General features: G+C 37.8%; 1 protein-coding gene across 3 annotated transcripts in view; it reads left to right on the forward strand.

Annotated features, from left to right (window-relative positions):
* The window catches only part of LOC100488102 (dynein heavy chain 5, axonemal), a 267,205-nt gene that overhangs the window by 64,404 nt on the left and 188,262 nt on the right, over positions 1-14,539 (forward strand). For all 3 annotated transcript variants that reach the window (XM_031903513.1, XM_031903511.1, XM_031903512.1), the window contains 5 exons: positions 5,388-5,539; positions 5,923-6,130; positions 8,541-8,628; positions 13,655-13,778; positions 14,052-14,218. In XM_031903513.1, the coding sequence (XP_031759373.1) occupies positions 5,388-5,539; positions 5,923-6,130; positions 8,541-8,628; positions 13,655-13,778; positions 14,052-14,218 (739 nt within the window). The remainder of the gene's footprint in view (positions 1-5,387; positions 5,540-5,922; positions 6,131-8,540; positions 8,629-13,654; positions 13,779-14,051; positions 14,219-14,539) is intronic.

The following is a 14,539-nucleotide window of genomic DNA, read 5'->3' on the forward strand; positions in this document are numbered from 1 at the left end:
ATCATTGAGAGCAGAGAGCAAAGAGCGGTCTTACCAGCCTTTATTAAACATGGCTATGTTTAAAAGCAATGCTGAGGGCACTATGCAATTGCAGAGAAAAAAGATTGAACCCAGAATGCATTCTAACAATGACCCAGTTGTTGCCTTTTAAAGCAATAATATATAATAACTTATAAAGGAGTAATTCGTTTCTTTATGCTTGTACTGTCAGAAAATGCTGTATAAAAACAAAAAAAAAGTAAGTACAGCCCATGCATTGAAAAAAGAAAATGCTCTTTGTGCAAATATATCTTTATAAAATCAGGTCATTGTACCCGATGATTTCACAAAATGGTTGGCAAAATATTTTTGCAATACTAAAATATTTTCTAGTCCTCTCTTCTTAATTTCTAATTAACATAAGAATAACTTCCCCAAACTCTGTATATGTTCTTATTTCTTCTTTCCCTCTTCTTTCTTTCCTCTAAACTGTTATTGTTGTTAAAATGTTAAAACTCTAAATAAAAATATAAAAACACTAGTGAATAAATGTATAACTATACAAAGCATGTATGTATTTGTAATGAAACCTATACATCTATGTCATCATTTAAACACCATAAAAAAGATGATGGAGTCATAATAAAGTCAATAATCAAGTCAATTTTAAACTAGTTTCAAGTGAGGGATCAAAAAAGGTGTTTAAATCTGTCAAATAGATGAAAAAAATATGAAAGATCTGCGGTTCCTTTAATTAGATTTCTAAATTACCTTAATAGGGTGCAGACCAATAAGAACAGTGCATCTTTTTTTCATAAAATTATAAAAAAAATATGTTTTACAGGCTTTGCTTTTATGAAAAAAACTGCACAGTTCTGGCGTGCTTCCTCTGATCTACTGAATCGGTTTAATTCCTGATTTTGAAACTTAATTATGTTGGTTTGAAAAACCAACATATTGTTCTTCAACTTCAGCTTTTTTCTTCTTCCCTTTTTTTAACCTAAGCGATCCCGTCCCTCGTCTTTTCTGTGGCCCCATTCCGTGACAATAATTCAAGGTCTTAAAAAAGTGGATGGAGCCACAAACAGCCAATCAAATTGATCAAAATGATTTTAAAGGAGAAGGAAAGTCATTTTACTGCCAATAGATTAGCCAGTTTAGTGCTAACTAGAATGCTATATTTATTCTGCAGAAAGCTTTGTCATACCTGAGTTAAAGGAACAGTAACACAAAAAAATAACTTTTAACATATCCCTTCTAAATACTTTATTAAGATATGTAGCATTTAAAAAAATGCAATATTCTATGTGGTTTCAGAATAAATTACATTACCAATGCTTTGCTGTGCAGAGCTTGAAAAGACGATCCGGCGACTGCTAGACTGGAAGTTAATATGCTACATTCTTCAGAGTCCGTTTTGAGTGATTTATGGGCTATTAGCAGATGGGGCATGGAGAGGTAGAAGAGAGGGAATCAGAGACATACCGTTTCTTCTTTCCAGCTAAGTCTGCGTGTCTGTTACAAAGAGCGCTGTGTGCGCCTGCACCAGGGAGGGAGGGGGTGGAGGGGGTAGCGGAAGAATGGTACGAGACTTGGGAGTGAACTGCAGCCTGTTCTCTATAAATCAATGCTAAAGTAAGATTTCTAAAAAAACCACAACTGCTATTGAAATTTCTATATGATATATTTGATAATCAAAGTGTATAGAAGGGATATTTTGAATGTAAAAAAATTGTGTTACAGTTCCTTTAAGAACCCTAGAAGCTTTCTCTGCTTGTTTAAGATTGCAGCTGCCATTTTAGCTTGGTCTTCATAGCTTCCTGCTTGCAGCTTAGCTATTATAGCTTAGATTACACATTCCTAAGGGTGGTAGGAATGAGCTTTATAAATTCTTATGGGAGGGGGAGCAGGAGAGGGGAGAACTGAGCAGACTCTGGCCCCAAGAATGAAGGATTTTTCTGAGAGAGTAAGTCAGCAACCCTAAGAACATGTTTACAAAAAGGCAGACAAGAAATCCTGTGTTTCTTTTGATAGAGGACTCAGTGCAGCTTTTCTGTGAATGCTTATTGCTGTATTTATATTGACCTTTCTGATAAAGCTTACTTAGTTTTTACCTTTCCTTCTCCTTTAATGTGGAAATTTACATTCTTACACATTTAATGCCAGTATCCCCAAACTTTTCACAGTTGGTCATTGGGGGGCTAAAGTTAAAAGTTAGGAAAAGTGGGCAGAGCCACCAACAGCCAATCGTATTTCAACCATTACATTTCATTGGTTTATATTTAAACTGCTGCCTCACAACATTAATGGCAGGGTCCCCTTTACATAGGTAATCACTGGTGGACTGCAGTTCAAGGTTAGTAAAAGTGTGTGAAGCCACCAACATAAACAGTTGAGAGATCTCCAAGCACGCTGGCTATTTAAATCGTGTTTGATTTCTTGACTCTCTTTAACTGTATTGGGATCGGATATTTTTGGAGACAGGCTCGGGGTTTGTACACCTGAGCCTCCACGTGGCACTGGGTACTACCATCCGATTACAAATTTTGTAAATAGTTTGTAAATTATTTTGTTTCACTTTTGAGTTTATTTCTGTTATTTTGGGGTACATTCTTTGAAGCCAACAACAGCCAATTAGATTTCACCCATTGACTTTTATTGGTTTAAATTTAAACTGCTGATATTAATCTGCTGATATTAATCAGTTGGTAAGTGCAGTTCAAAGTTAAAAAAGTGGAAAAGTGGATGGAGTCAGTGGCGTAGCGTGGGCTTTCGTCGCCTGGGGCCGACCGGAAATTTGCCGCCCCTCTATTTAGTTATTCTTAAAAAAAATAGACAAAATAAAAAAAAGCAGCATTACATTTTTTTTTTTTTGATTGAATTTGAAATGCGGTGCGCATGTCATAATTGTCAAAAGTGGATTCAGCTGTGCGTCCGTGGCTGCCCATGGTGGCAGGGCCGCCATCAGAAATCACGGGGCCCCTCCCATCAGTACAGGACACACAGACATAAAAAGTATTAGGGTCACCCTACCACAGTGCCCCCTAACACTATGCTGGCCAGGCCCCCCTAACGCTATTCTGGCCACGGTCCCCCCATACAACTGCCCCATAGACAGTACCCCCATACACAGTGCCCCCAATTGCCCCATACACAGTGCCCCCCACACATATTGCCTCCAATTGCCCATAGAAAGTGCCCCAATTTCCCCATAGACAGTGCCTCCAATTGCCCCATACACAGTGTCCCCATAGACAGCCCCCTCCACACAGTGCCCCCAATTGCCCTTAGACAGTGCCCCCAATAGGAAGTGCCCCCATACACAGTGCCCCAATTTCCCCATACACAGTTCCCCCATAGACAGTACCCCCCAAAGACCTTGCCCCCCCCACAGAAAGTGCCCCCATACACAGTGCCCCCATACACAGTGCCCCAATTGCCCCATACACAGTTCCCCCAATAGAAAGTGCCCCCATACACAGTGCCCCCATAAACAGTGCCCCCAATTGCCCCATACAAAGTGCCCCCAATAGAAAGTGCCCCCATACACAGTGCCCCCATAAACAGTGCCCCCAATTGCCCCATACAAAGTGCCCCCAATAGGAAGTGCCCCCATACACAGTGCCCCAATTGCCCCATACACAGTGTCCCCATAGACAATACCACCCAAAGACCTTGCCCCCCAATAGAAAGTGCCCTCATACACAGAGCCCCAATTGCCCCATACACAGTGTCCCCATAGACAATACCCCCAAAAGACCTTGCCCCCCAATAGAAAGTGCCCTCATACACAGAGCCCAAATTGCCCCATACACAGTGCCCCCAATAGTAAGTGCCCCCATACACAATACCCCACAAAGACCTGGCCCCCCCCATGGAAAGTGCCCCAATTTCCCCATAGACAGTAGCCCCCACACAGTGCCCCCAATTTCCCCCATAGTACATACCCCCAACAGACCATCGGCGGCGGCTCCTTCTCTCTTACAGGCAACAGGCGCTTCTATAAGGTTGCGCCTCGTCGCTGACGTGTGACGTCATACGCACGGGCGCAACCTTATAAAAACGCCTGTTGCCTGTAAGAGAGAAGGAGCCGCCGCCGCCCCTTCTGATACGCCGCCCGGGGCCATGGCCCCCTCGGCACCCCCCTCGCTACGCCACTGGATGGAGTCATCAAGTTTAAACTGGTTGCCATAGTCATTGACCCTAAGGCTGGCCATACACTTAACAATTTTACAGGAACAAGTAGGTGTTTTTCCTAGCTTATCATTTGAAATGGTCATTTTCAGTGAAGGACAAATCATACTTTTAAACAATTGTTTCACTCTAAGCTTGGTCCTAAGATAATCAAAAAGATATTTTAAAAATCTACACATGTATGCCCAGCTTAACAAACACAAAGCACATTGATCATGACAACATCATGCTAAAATGTAAAGGTATCCCTTTCCTTATAACATTATTTGTTAAACCAGCATCAAATAAATTAATTTTTATTCATAATACTTGAATAATAATGCAAAATGCTATTTTGTTTAATCCTGTACAAGTATTGAATCCCTTATCCGGAATCCATTATCCAGAAAGTTCCGAATTATGGAAAGCCTATCTCCCTTAGACTCCATTTTATTTAAATAATTCACATTTTTAAAAATGGTTTCCTTTTTCTCTGTAATAATAAAATAGTACATTGTACTTGATCCAAACTAAGATATTATTAACCCTTACTGAAGCCAAAACAACAGTATTGGGTTTAATTACTGTTTAAATAATTTAAGTAGAATTAAGGTAGGAGATCCAAATTACGGAAATACCCCTTATCTGGAAAACCCCAGGTCCCAAGCATTCAGGATAATGGGTCCCATACCTGTACTATACGTTGCTATTTTCAAAGGAGTGTCCCTTGTCTTTTTGATGTATTTCTACACCTAAAAGACAAGGGACACTCCTTTGAAAACAGCAACGTCCAAATTTTGGACAAAGAAGACCACTGGTTTGAAAGAGGTGTAAAAGAGGCCATTCATGTTAAAGTGGAGAAACCATCCCCAAACAGAGGCGGGGGACTTCAACTTCATGCAACTCTAACAAGTAACACCTGTTTTGAAGAGTTGCATGATACTTGGGTAATCCTTTCAAAGTAACTCCACAGCATTCACACCTCTGTGAGTTTCAGATGTCACCTCTCTGAAGAGTTACAAAGTGCGATTGTGATTGGATTAGTGTAAGAGTATATATGCTGAGGACTTCCCATACCAGTCAGTCAGTTGAATTGAAGAAGCTGCTCAGATGAGTAGTGAAACGTCTTCAATGATTACCTAACAAGTCCAGTTGCTTTAGATTTATTTATACTACATATTCTTAATTTCTTGTTTCTGAATTCTGTTTTTGAAAACAACTGATTTTCTTTTCAGACTTCAGGATATGTTGATGGTCTATCAAACATTCTGCATTGGAATTCCTTCTCTGCTGAAGCCCCTAATGCTACCATTTATTGGACAAATTGAGGAGGTTCTTTCACCCGGCCTAACACAGCTCACCTGGACCTCACTAAACACTGACAAGTGTAGGAAAAATATATTTACATCACAGTACTATATAAAGTTACTTTTAAGTTCTAAGGTGTTTAGGGAAACTTTTATGAGAATATATGGGGGAGCTAGAATATATGGGGGGCTAGTATTCTGACACTGAAACACAGTTCTCATTTTCATCAAAGGTTAATCATCTTCCTTTTAATACACAACATTATTTTAGATGCTTTTTGATGTTCAACCATTATTGATCCAAAAGTCATAATATCACTGCTCTGGAAAAATATTACAGAAATAAATAAATAATATTTGATATTATATGTTTACTCATATATAAAATATTGTGTTAAAGCTTGTTATTTTACCACAAATCACCACTATTTAATAGTTATGAATAACTCATTTTTCTTTTCAGTTATTGCAAAGGTTTACAGCTCTTTGACAGAAGTACAGCAAATCTATAAAGAAGCCTCAGACACTCTGGAGTTCCGCATTGAGAAAATGCTACAGGACATTGCTCAAACCCCACTGGTAGATTTGCCAGAAGAGGATGCCATATCTGTGCCAGACTTTTTGGAAAGAACAGAAAAAGTCAGCAGTGTGGCAGCAGAGAAACTGTCAATGTAGGTTTGTTTACAATGTAATCTGCTGATTGTCATGTTCTGAGAGAAGGAGTTATGCCTTGCTCCTCAAACCAGATAGGCTCTATAAAATATTTTACTTAACTAAAATATAGCTACACTCAGAGACTAAACCAGCAAAGAAAAGGGTGCAAAGAAATGATGAGTATATGTAGCATAGTTTAGTGGACATAATGGCATAGTGTTAGCAGAACAAAAGTGATGAAAAATAGTACAATGCTAGTCAAACTTGTGTGAAAATAAAAACAGGATTCTAAACATGTTCTGTGTTCCCCTGTTTGATCTATAATAATCCTAATATAAAATTGCAAGAAAAATATTTTTAATGACAAAGTAAAAATCCTTTGAGTGTGGATTACAATATGGACAGCAGTCCTAATGAATTTTTAGGTTATACAGCAGTGAAGGGCATAGCAACTGTATTCAGAAACCAGAGCAAAATACATACCATCTTTGTGTATAGGGCAAGTATGCACGGTATTTTGTACCTGGTCATAACCACGGATGCAGTATTCCGGAGCTTTGTTTCTTGTATGTAAGCCAAGGTTGTTATGTTTGAATTCTGAACAAGCTTTGAACATGGTAAAGTACAGTTTTATAATCTTTCATAGGAGCAATTGAAAAACATCAGGCAGAATGATCATTCTAACTTTTAACGCAGCTGAATTGAACATAAACACATATTATAGAATATTAAGTAAAATGTGATGGATATGATGCACTTAAAATATATAGTTTTCATCAGTTAAAAACAACATCTCTCCTTTAGAAGCCAGAAAGAGGGGTAAAAATTTTAATTTAGAAAGCTTACTCATGCACCTATGCAAATATGATTTTAGCCAACATGAAAATGTAGTTGAAGAGAAGAATTGATTAGTTTGCATTTATATAAAAATCAAACTAAACTGAATGCTTTATCATTCTTTTTCACATACAGTTTGTATTATTTTTCTTAGTTTTTGAGATATAACTGGTTTATTAGTGCTGTTTTCAATGTAAAAGCAGTATAATTGTGCTTTGTAGACTTATGATGGAATCAGCCAATTAGTGCAAACAAAATCTGTCAGTGACTCACAGCATCAGTGTGTTGGTTGCTGCTAGGTGGAAAATGTTAGGTTGAAGAACTCACAATCAGGTTTTTAACATCTTTTGTAGTTAAGTGCATTCTTGCTATAGCAAAAATTCCCCTTTAACTGCAGTGTTATTGCTGGTCTAAACACGCTTTGAAGTAGAATACTAATGTTCATTATTGAACTTTTAACCCTTTCAGCAACAGCTATTTAAAATGTTTTTACAGTTTTGGACTAAGTGAATTCTACTCCTAACATGTGCTTTTGTAATATATCTGTAATATGACCTTTTGTGGTATCCCAAAAAGGGGACAATATGCCTTTGATTAAAAAAATATACAGAACTGTGCCAAGGCACATTTTCTGTCAATTGACCGCAAATATCCCAATTTTGGGTTTTTTGTGTTGTATTTCATGATATCCACTGCAAGAAGAGACCAGAAATAAGTCTGATGAAAAAACATCGGTAAACTTGTATTTATTTATGGATGTGCCAAAATGTGTCTTCAGACCATTGCATAACTGACTGTATCTAAAATTTAAGGAAAATTAAATTAGACTTGTCAGTAAGATATTAAAATAGACATATATTCCTGTCTTTAACTGTGCTACCATACCAACTAGGTGAGAGCATTGCTTAAACTCTTTTTCCTCATTATCTCTCCAATGAGTATAAGTCAAAACAATATAAATAACGGATAAGAGTTATTTTTATTGCTTGGTAAGAAAAGATACTTCCAATCAGCAGATGCAATATTCACTTTATGGGGAGATCTCACTTTTATGTGAATATATATATTCATGGGAAGTCCCCCCTCTGACAAGCAGATAATTCACTCTCCCATTTAAAATGTTATTCTTGAACCCTGCTGTCAGGGAAGGAAGAGGGTCCACACAAATATCTTTATTTAATGCTTCCACTATATCCCACTTATACTTGTAGATTTATTTTATCCTTGTTATTGTATTTCATCATTAATATTTTACCAAGTGATTATACTAAAGATAATTTCTCACAAAAAATCTACAGAATGTAAAAAAAGTTGTTCTTTCTCACTACTCAGCTCCTGTTATTGGCATAGAATGTAGGTGTGCAGGACACTAAAGGAGTACCCAGAAAGAATCAACCTAACAACTTCTGAGCCATACATATTAAAGGAGAAGGAAAGATAAAATCACTGGGGGTGCCAAATGTTTGGCACTTCACTCTGGAAATGTTATTGTTTTATTTAGTTAAAAAAATAATGTTGCATTCCTTCTTCTCTTCAGGTTATGAACAATGGCAACAATATGCATAACCTTCCTTCCATTTTATTTTCAAGGCAAAGCAAGCAAGTAGAACTTTGTTTGTATGAAATGATTGATGCACTGAAAAACAGACTGAAACCAACTGACAGAAACAGTCTCCAGGTAACTGATTTAGTATTTAATTGTTTAGAGTGTATGCCAGTCCTCTAAACTTTTGGCTGCCATTACAGAATTGTAATGGTTATAAAGTCATCTCCTACTTAAAGTGTGGCTGAGTTTTGCATCCCAGCGCTAATCCTCCATATAAACAACCATAAGCAGACTGACCCACATTATCATCTTATCATGGGCATCTATCATTTACTTCTAAGTTAAACTCTCAGGCCTTATTGATTTTAAACTAACAATACTGATTTTGTTATTAATTATACATTTGTTGTCAATAAAACATTGTATTCTACTTTAATAATACTGTTGAACAATAATTCTAAAAAAGAGAAAATAATAACAATTAACATAAATAAACCCATAACATAAATATAGTGGCTTGGACCTGGATTTTGCTGAATTAGAAATATCTGATACTTATAAGTTCAGTAATTCCTAATATTTCTGAGAATGTTAGACAATTCAAGCACTTAGGGCCAGAAATCACTGAGGATCATTTTCATGGGCTAGTCAAGGGAGCCAAATTTTGTCGTTAGCTTCTATATAATTTTTTAACATATATTAATTTTTTTCATTGATTATTTGCAATGATTAACCTTGCTGCCATTAATATATGTTGGCTCAATATATGGGTCAAATTAGTATACTTTTTTTTCTTTCCTAGTTAAAGGGGCTTTGAGAAATTTGGTATGGAAAATTTTTAAGAGAATGCGAATAACTAAATTCCAAAATTCCGAAGCAACCTTGCAACCCCTCCAGATATGTAGCATAGTTCCCATTTCTTCACAGCCTCTGAAGCATTGTGGGTTGTATGTTAAATAAAATTTGTTCAATCTGGCTGGAACCAGGTATGTTCTATGGAGGATTTTAATAGAAGTTTCTCTGACTGGGTCTGGTGCTTCCTTTTTTTGCTGTTATACTAGGTCTTATTGATTTTAGTGATGCACTCATAACTACAATCGTGCTTAGATCTAGATCCTCTCCACATTTTTCTAACAAAAATTAACTTTGCTTCTTTCCTTATTGCTGAAATGCTACATAATCATGCCATCATTTTACAATCTATGCATTCTTTAAGTATACAAGAAATATTTAAATGAGATTGTGCTTTACCAGAGCACTGATTCTTAACCCTTTACTTATATGGTACACATCTGGCTATCCAGCACTATATGTTATCTTCTGACTGATATACTATGGCAACCATGTTAATAGTCAACATGCTTAACCAATTTTATATTCTTATTTCAAAAAACATTGCACATGATACTAGTACTAACTCTGTTTGGTTTAATCTGAGTGATATGTACCTTTTCCTAATTTACCTTAACTTACAGTATTTAAGTTAATTATTATTTATTAAACTGGAAGTTGTATGACTGGGAATTGCTAACATGTTTTTTGTTAAATTTTTTTAAACTAAAGAAGTGAAAAAAACTACACACATTTCTTCTGTTTTTAGAAGGATACAGTGCAATGAAAAATGATTGTTCTTAAAGACTATGGGGCAAAAACTGCAAAAAAACAGTGTACCTAATGTGCTTAAAGACAACAAAACAGGAAATCGCATTTTGTTACATATTTCAACATCTCAAATGGGTTAATCGTGATCAAGTTTTGTTGCAGAGAATAAATGTGATAGCAAAAAAAACAAAAAAAATTATATTTTGTTGTGGTTAAAGGACGCAATCTCAAATTTAAAAAAAATTGGATTAAAAACTTGCTTTTATTCTGAAAATAACATTTGCACTAACTTCTGTGGTATCTAGGCTGGTTTTAGGTAACAAGTTGTATGTATATATCATTATTTATAAAGCGCTACTTATGTACGCAGCACTGTACAGTAGAATACATTAATACAAACAGGAGGTTATTAGGATAATAATAGATAAATACAAAGTATAGCAATAAATACAGATAAATACAAGATACAGTTGCAATAAGTTAAGGATGGAGGTCCCTGCCCCGTAGAGCTTACAATTTATATGGGAGGGCAACTTACAGACACAAATAGGCAAATATAAGTGCTTTAGGTCACAGTGGGTGACTACAATTTAAGTGCTAGTTCCCAGATTAGGTGCTGTGCGAGTGCTCCAAAAGGTAGTCTTTAAGTTTAGTTTTAAAAAGTGTAAGGGAGGAAATCAGGGAGGGCATTCCAAATGTAAGGGGCAGCAAGGCTTAAGGTTTTAAGTTTTAAGGTGGAAACAGCAGTAGTTGTGGGGGGCACGAAGAACGAAGGAGTCAGCCAGGAACGTACGGAGACACAAGAGTAGAGATGTAGTGAGGAACAGAGGAATGATGGGCTTTGAAGGTTAAAAAAAGGAGTTTAGAAGATATTCTTTGTTTAATGAGAAGCCACGATAAGGACTTTAGCAGGGGAAGGGCCTGGATGAGAGGAGGAGAATTCTGGCAGCAGTATTTAATATAGACTGTAGGGGGAAAGATGGGAGTTAGGGAGGCCAGTTAGTAGAAGGTTACAGTAGTCAAGTTGGGATAGGAGGAGAGCATGCATGAGCAGCCTAGCTGTTGCAGTAGAAAGAAAGGGACAGATTTTGGCAAGAAAAAGTGACAGGTTTTGACAGTGGTGTTAATATGGTCAGAGAAGGAGAGACAGGAGTCAAAGATCAACCCCAAACAATGCGCCAAATTCACAGGGTTGATGAGGGTGCCATCACTAGGGATAGTAAAGGGGGCGGTAGGACCAGGCTTAGGCGTAAAAAACATTAGTTCAATTTTTGTTAGGTCCAGTTTGAGGTGGCGTTGGATCATCCAATTGGAGATAGCAGTTAGAGATTTGAGTCTCAGTTTCAACTGTTAATGAAGGGGTCGAAAAATAAATATGGATATCATCAGCATACAAATGATATTTAAAGGTGAACGAATGGATAAGATCTCCCAAAGACAGCGTGTAGAGGGAGAACAAAAACAGCCCACGAACAGAGCCTTGGGGTACCCCCACATTAAGAGGAACTGGAGATGAGGTTTTGTTAGCATAGGAGACAGTGAATGAACAGTTAGAGAGGTCCAGGATGCAGCCTGACTACGCATACCAATAGAATTTGCATCAAGAAGGAGTGGTCGACTGTATCAAATGCAGCCGATAGATTGAGGAGGATTAGTATAGAAAAGTCACCTTTGGCAACCTGAAGAGCATTTGTAACTCTGCATAACGCTGTCTCAGGATGCGCAGGCCGAAAACCAGATTGCAGGGGGTCCAATAAATTATGGGCGTTAAGAAAGTTAGTAAATCAGGAGAAGACAATACGCTCTAAGATTTTGGAGGCAAGCGGTAGAAGTGAGACAGGACGGTAGTTAGAGAGACTGGTCCAGTGTGCCCTTTTAAGGATAGGCTTGACACAGGCCTGTTTGAATGAGGAGGGGAAACTTCCAGATGTCAGAGAAGAGTTGAAGATGTGAGTAAGAACTCGAGTAAGTTCAGCAGCACAGTGTTTAAAGGAGAAGGAAAGACAAAGTCACTTGGGGGTGCCAAAATGTTTGCACCCCCAAGTGACTTAAATCACTTACCTTCTACCCCGGGCTGGTCCCCCTGTTAGGAGAGAACAGCACATTTTTTGGCACATTTTGCGTATGGGATTTCCTCCACATACGTTCTTCAGACCTCGCACAGGAGCATAAGAATTTGGTGTGTACATTTGGCCAGGGGCGTGGGTTTTGAACCCAAATATGCTTAGGCTGAAGGGGCGCAAACGAGTCAATGGTGGAGGCTAGTATGCTGTTTTACTCATTAACCAGGGTATCAGGGTCAGACATCTCGTTGAAGGGGGAGAGACTGGACCTGAAAGAGTGAGCTAAGGCCTACGTCACGTGTATTTCAAATTAATACATTGGGGGAAGGAGAGTGAGAGACAGAAAATGTAACCAGGTGATGGTCAGAGAAGGGGAAGGGGACACTGTTAAAGTGGCAATTGGAGTGTTTGTCCACTGCTGGAGTTCAAAGGAGGAGGTTAGGCAGAAAAAAAGGTGAGGGCCAAGGTTGCGAGGGATTATCAATGTGGGAGTTGAAATACCAATGATGATTGCAGGGCCATCAAAATCAGAAAGGAAGGTAGCAGAGGAGGCTGACGGGGGCCTGTAAATGACAGCCACCCATACAGAGAGAGGATGGTTTGAAGGGCTTGCACCTCAAATGAGTTGGAGGAACAGGAATAGATGCGAACCTGCAAAAGCCAGGTTTTGTTAGTGCGAGGAGATGAAATGATTTAGAGCAGAACAGATCAATGATGAACGTAGCTTTGTTAGTTAAGGAACGGCCATTAAGAAGGGCACAAGAAAACGAAAGGCAGGAAGAGTGGGAACCTGAATAAGTTTAGAAACAGCAGAGGAACAAAAGGCTTTGAGCATCAGGGCAGATTTGCCAATAAAAATGTACAAATGCAGGCAACAGGGCCACAGCAGAGATGGAATTGAGTGCAGATATAGCAGATTTACCTAAAATGAGCAGAAGAAGATAGATGTTATTTAATTGACTCCTTGTTAAACTTATTCAGATCACCTGTAAACAAATTACTTTGGAACGCATCACCCTTACAAATACTCACCCCCCCCCCCAGCAAATGCTCTCCCCTAAGAAAGTCTTAATAAATAGGAAGAGAAAAAGCTGGGCAGCACTGCACACAGGTCTGGGGAATCACAACTGTTCATTTTTTACATTTAATATTTGATAAATTTTAGTGTCACAGTGACTGTATACTGCAATCTTGCCTTATTTCACCACGACTTTTCTTAAACCATGTCTTCTTAATTATTGACTATTACTGCAAGTGATTTGGATCTGAGTGACATGGATCTGAGTCTATGCTTACTGACTTGGATCAAAATTGCATTCATGCATTTGTGTGCGTAAAGGCTAACTGGACAATTTGTTTTGTAAGGAGCATTAAAACTCATAAAATTAAAAATGTTGTCAGTTATTAACACTAATCTTGTACTCAATTAAAAGCTGTTATGGTTTACTATATATAGTGTTTTTTATTTTACACTTTTACTCTGTGTCTTTTAGGATTCATTTGCTTGTGCTCATCTTGATACAAAGCAAAAAACTCGCTGCCAGGAATGTCTGTCTTGCAGTTACTACAATGTGATTGGCCATTTGTGCCAGAAGAACACAGATTCCCTGGTCAAATGTAGGTTTTATTGTATTCTCTGTAATTATTTATTTCATTGACCTCATCAATATATAACTTCCTTGAGGGTGCAATTGCAGAAGCACTAAGAGGCACATGAGCACACCCCAAAGTGCTTACTTACAGAGCACTTAACCCCCCAGGGTTGCAGGTCTCTGCAGTGAGCGCTGGATCAAAAAAAGTCACTGAAGGGTATAATTACCATAAAGACTCATGTTTTATTATGAAGAACTGGTTTTACCCATTGTGCAACAACATTTTTTTTTTTTTTAGGCACTAAAGTTTCCCTAGATGCAATAAAACGTAGGCTACACACAATCAGCTCTGTATACCAGACAGCCAAATTAACAAAGGATCATACCCCCACACCTTTGTTCAAAGCAGAGATTCATCTTGCCATTCCAAATGTGGTCATGAAACCAAGCCTGGAAGATATTCAAGTACGTACCACATTCACTTTATTCTTAATAGCCATTTTATATTTGCACCACTTCCAGAAGTAAATCTTTTCAAACTTTATGGATGTTCATTCTTATTTAAATATTGCTTTAATGGATAATTTTGGAACATTTCTTTATTTGGACAGTTTTACTTAATATGAAAAGTTTAAGTTTGGAAATGTCATTCAAAATTTAGTTGTGGATTTAGTTGAGCATTGGAATCCAAACAGCAGCCTGATTTTGCTAACAATAGTAATATTGTTTGGGAATTTTGGCCATTTATTTACCTATAAACTCGGTATGACTGACGGTACTGAACTA

The sequence above is a fragment of the Xenopus tropicalis genome, chromosome 6 (assembly GCF_000004195.4).
Source record: "Xenopus tropicalis strain Nigerian chromosome 6, UCB_Xtro_10.0, whole genome shotgun sequence".
Classification (NCBI taxonomy): domain Eukaryota; kingdom Metazoa; phylum Chordata; class Amphibia; order Anura; family Pipidae; genus Xenopus; species Xenopus tropicalis.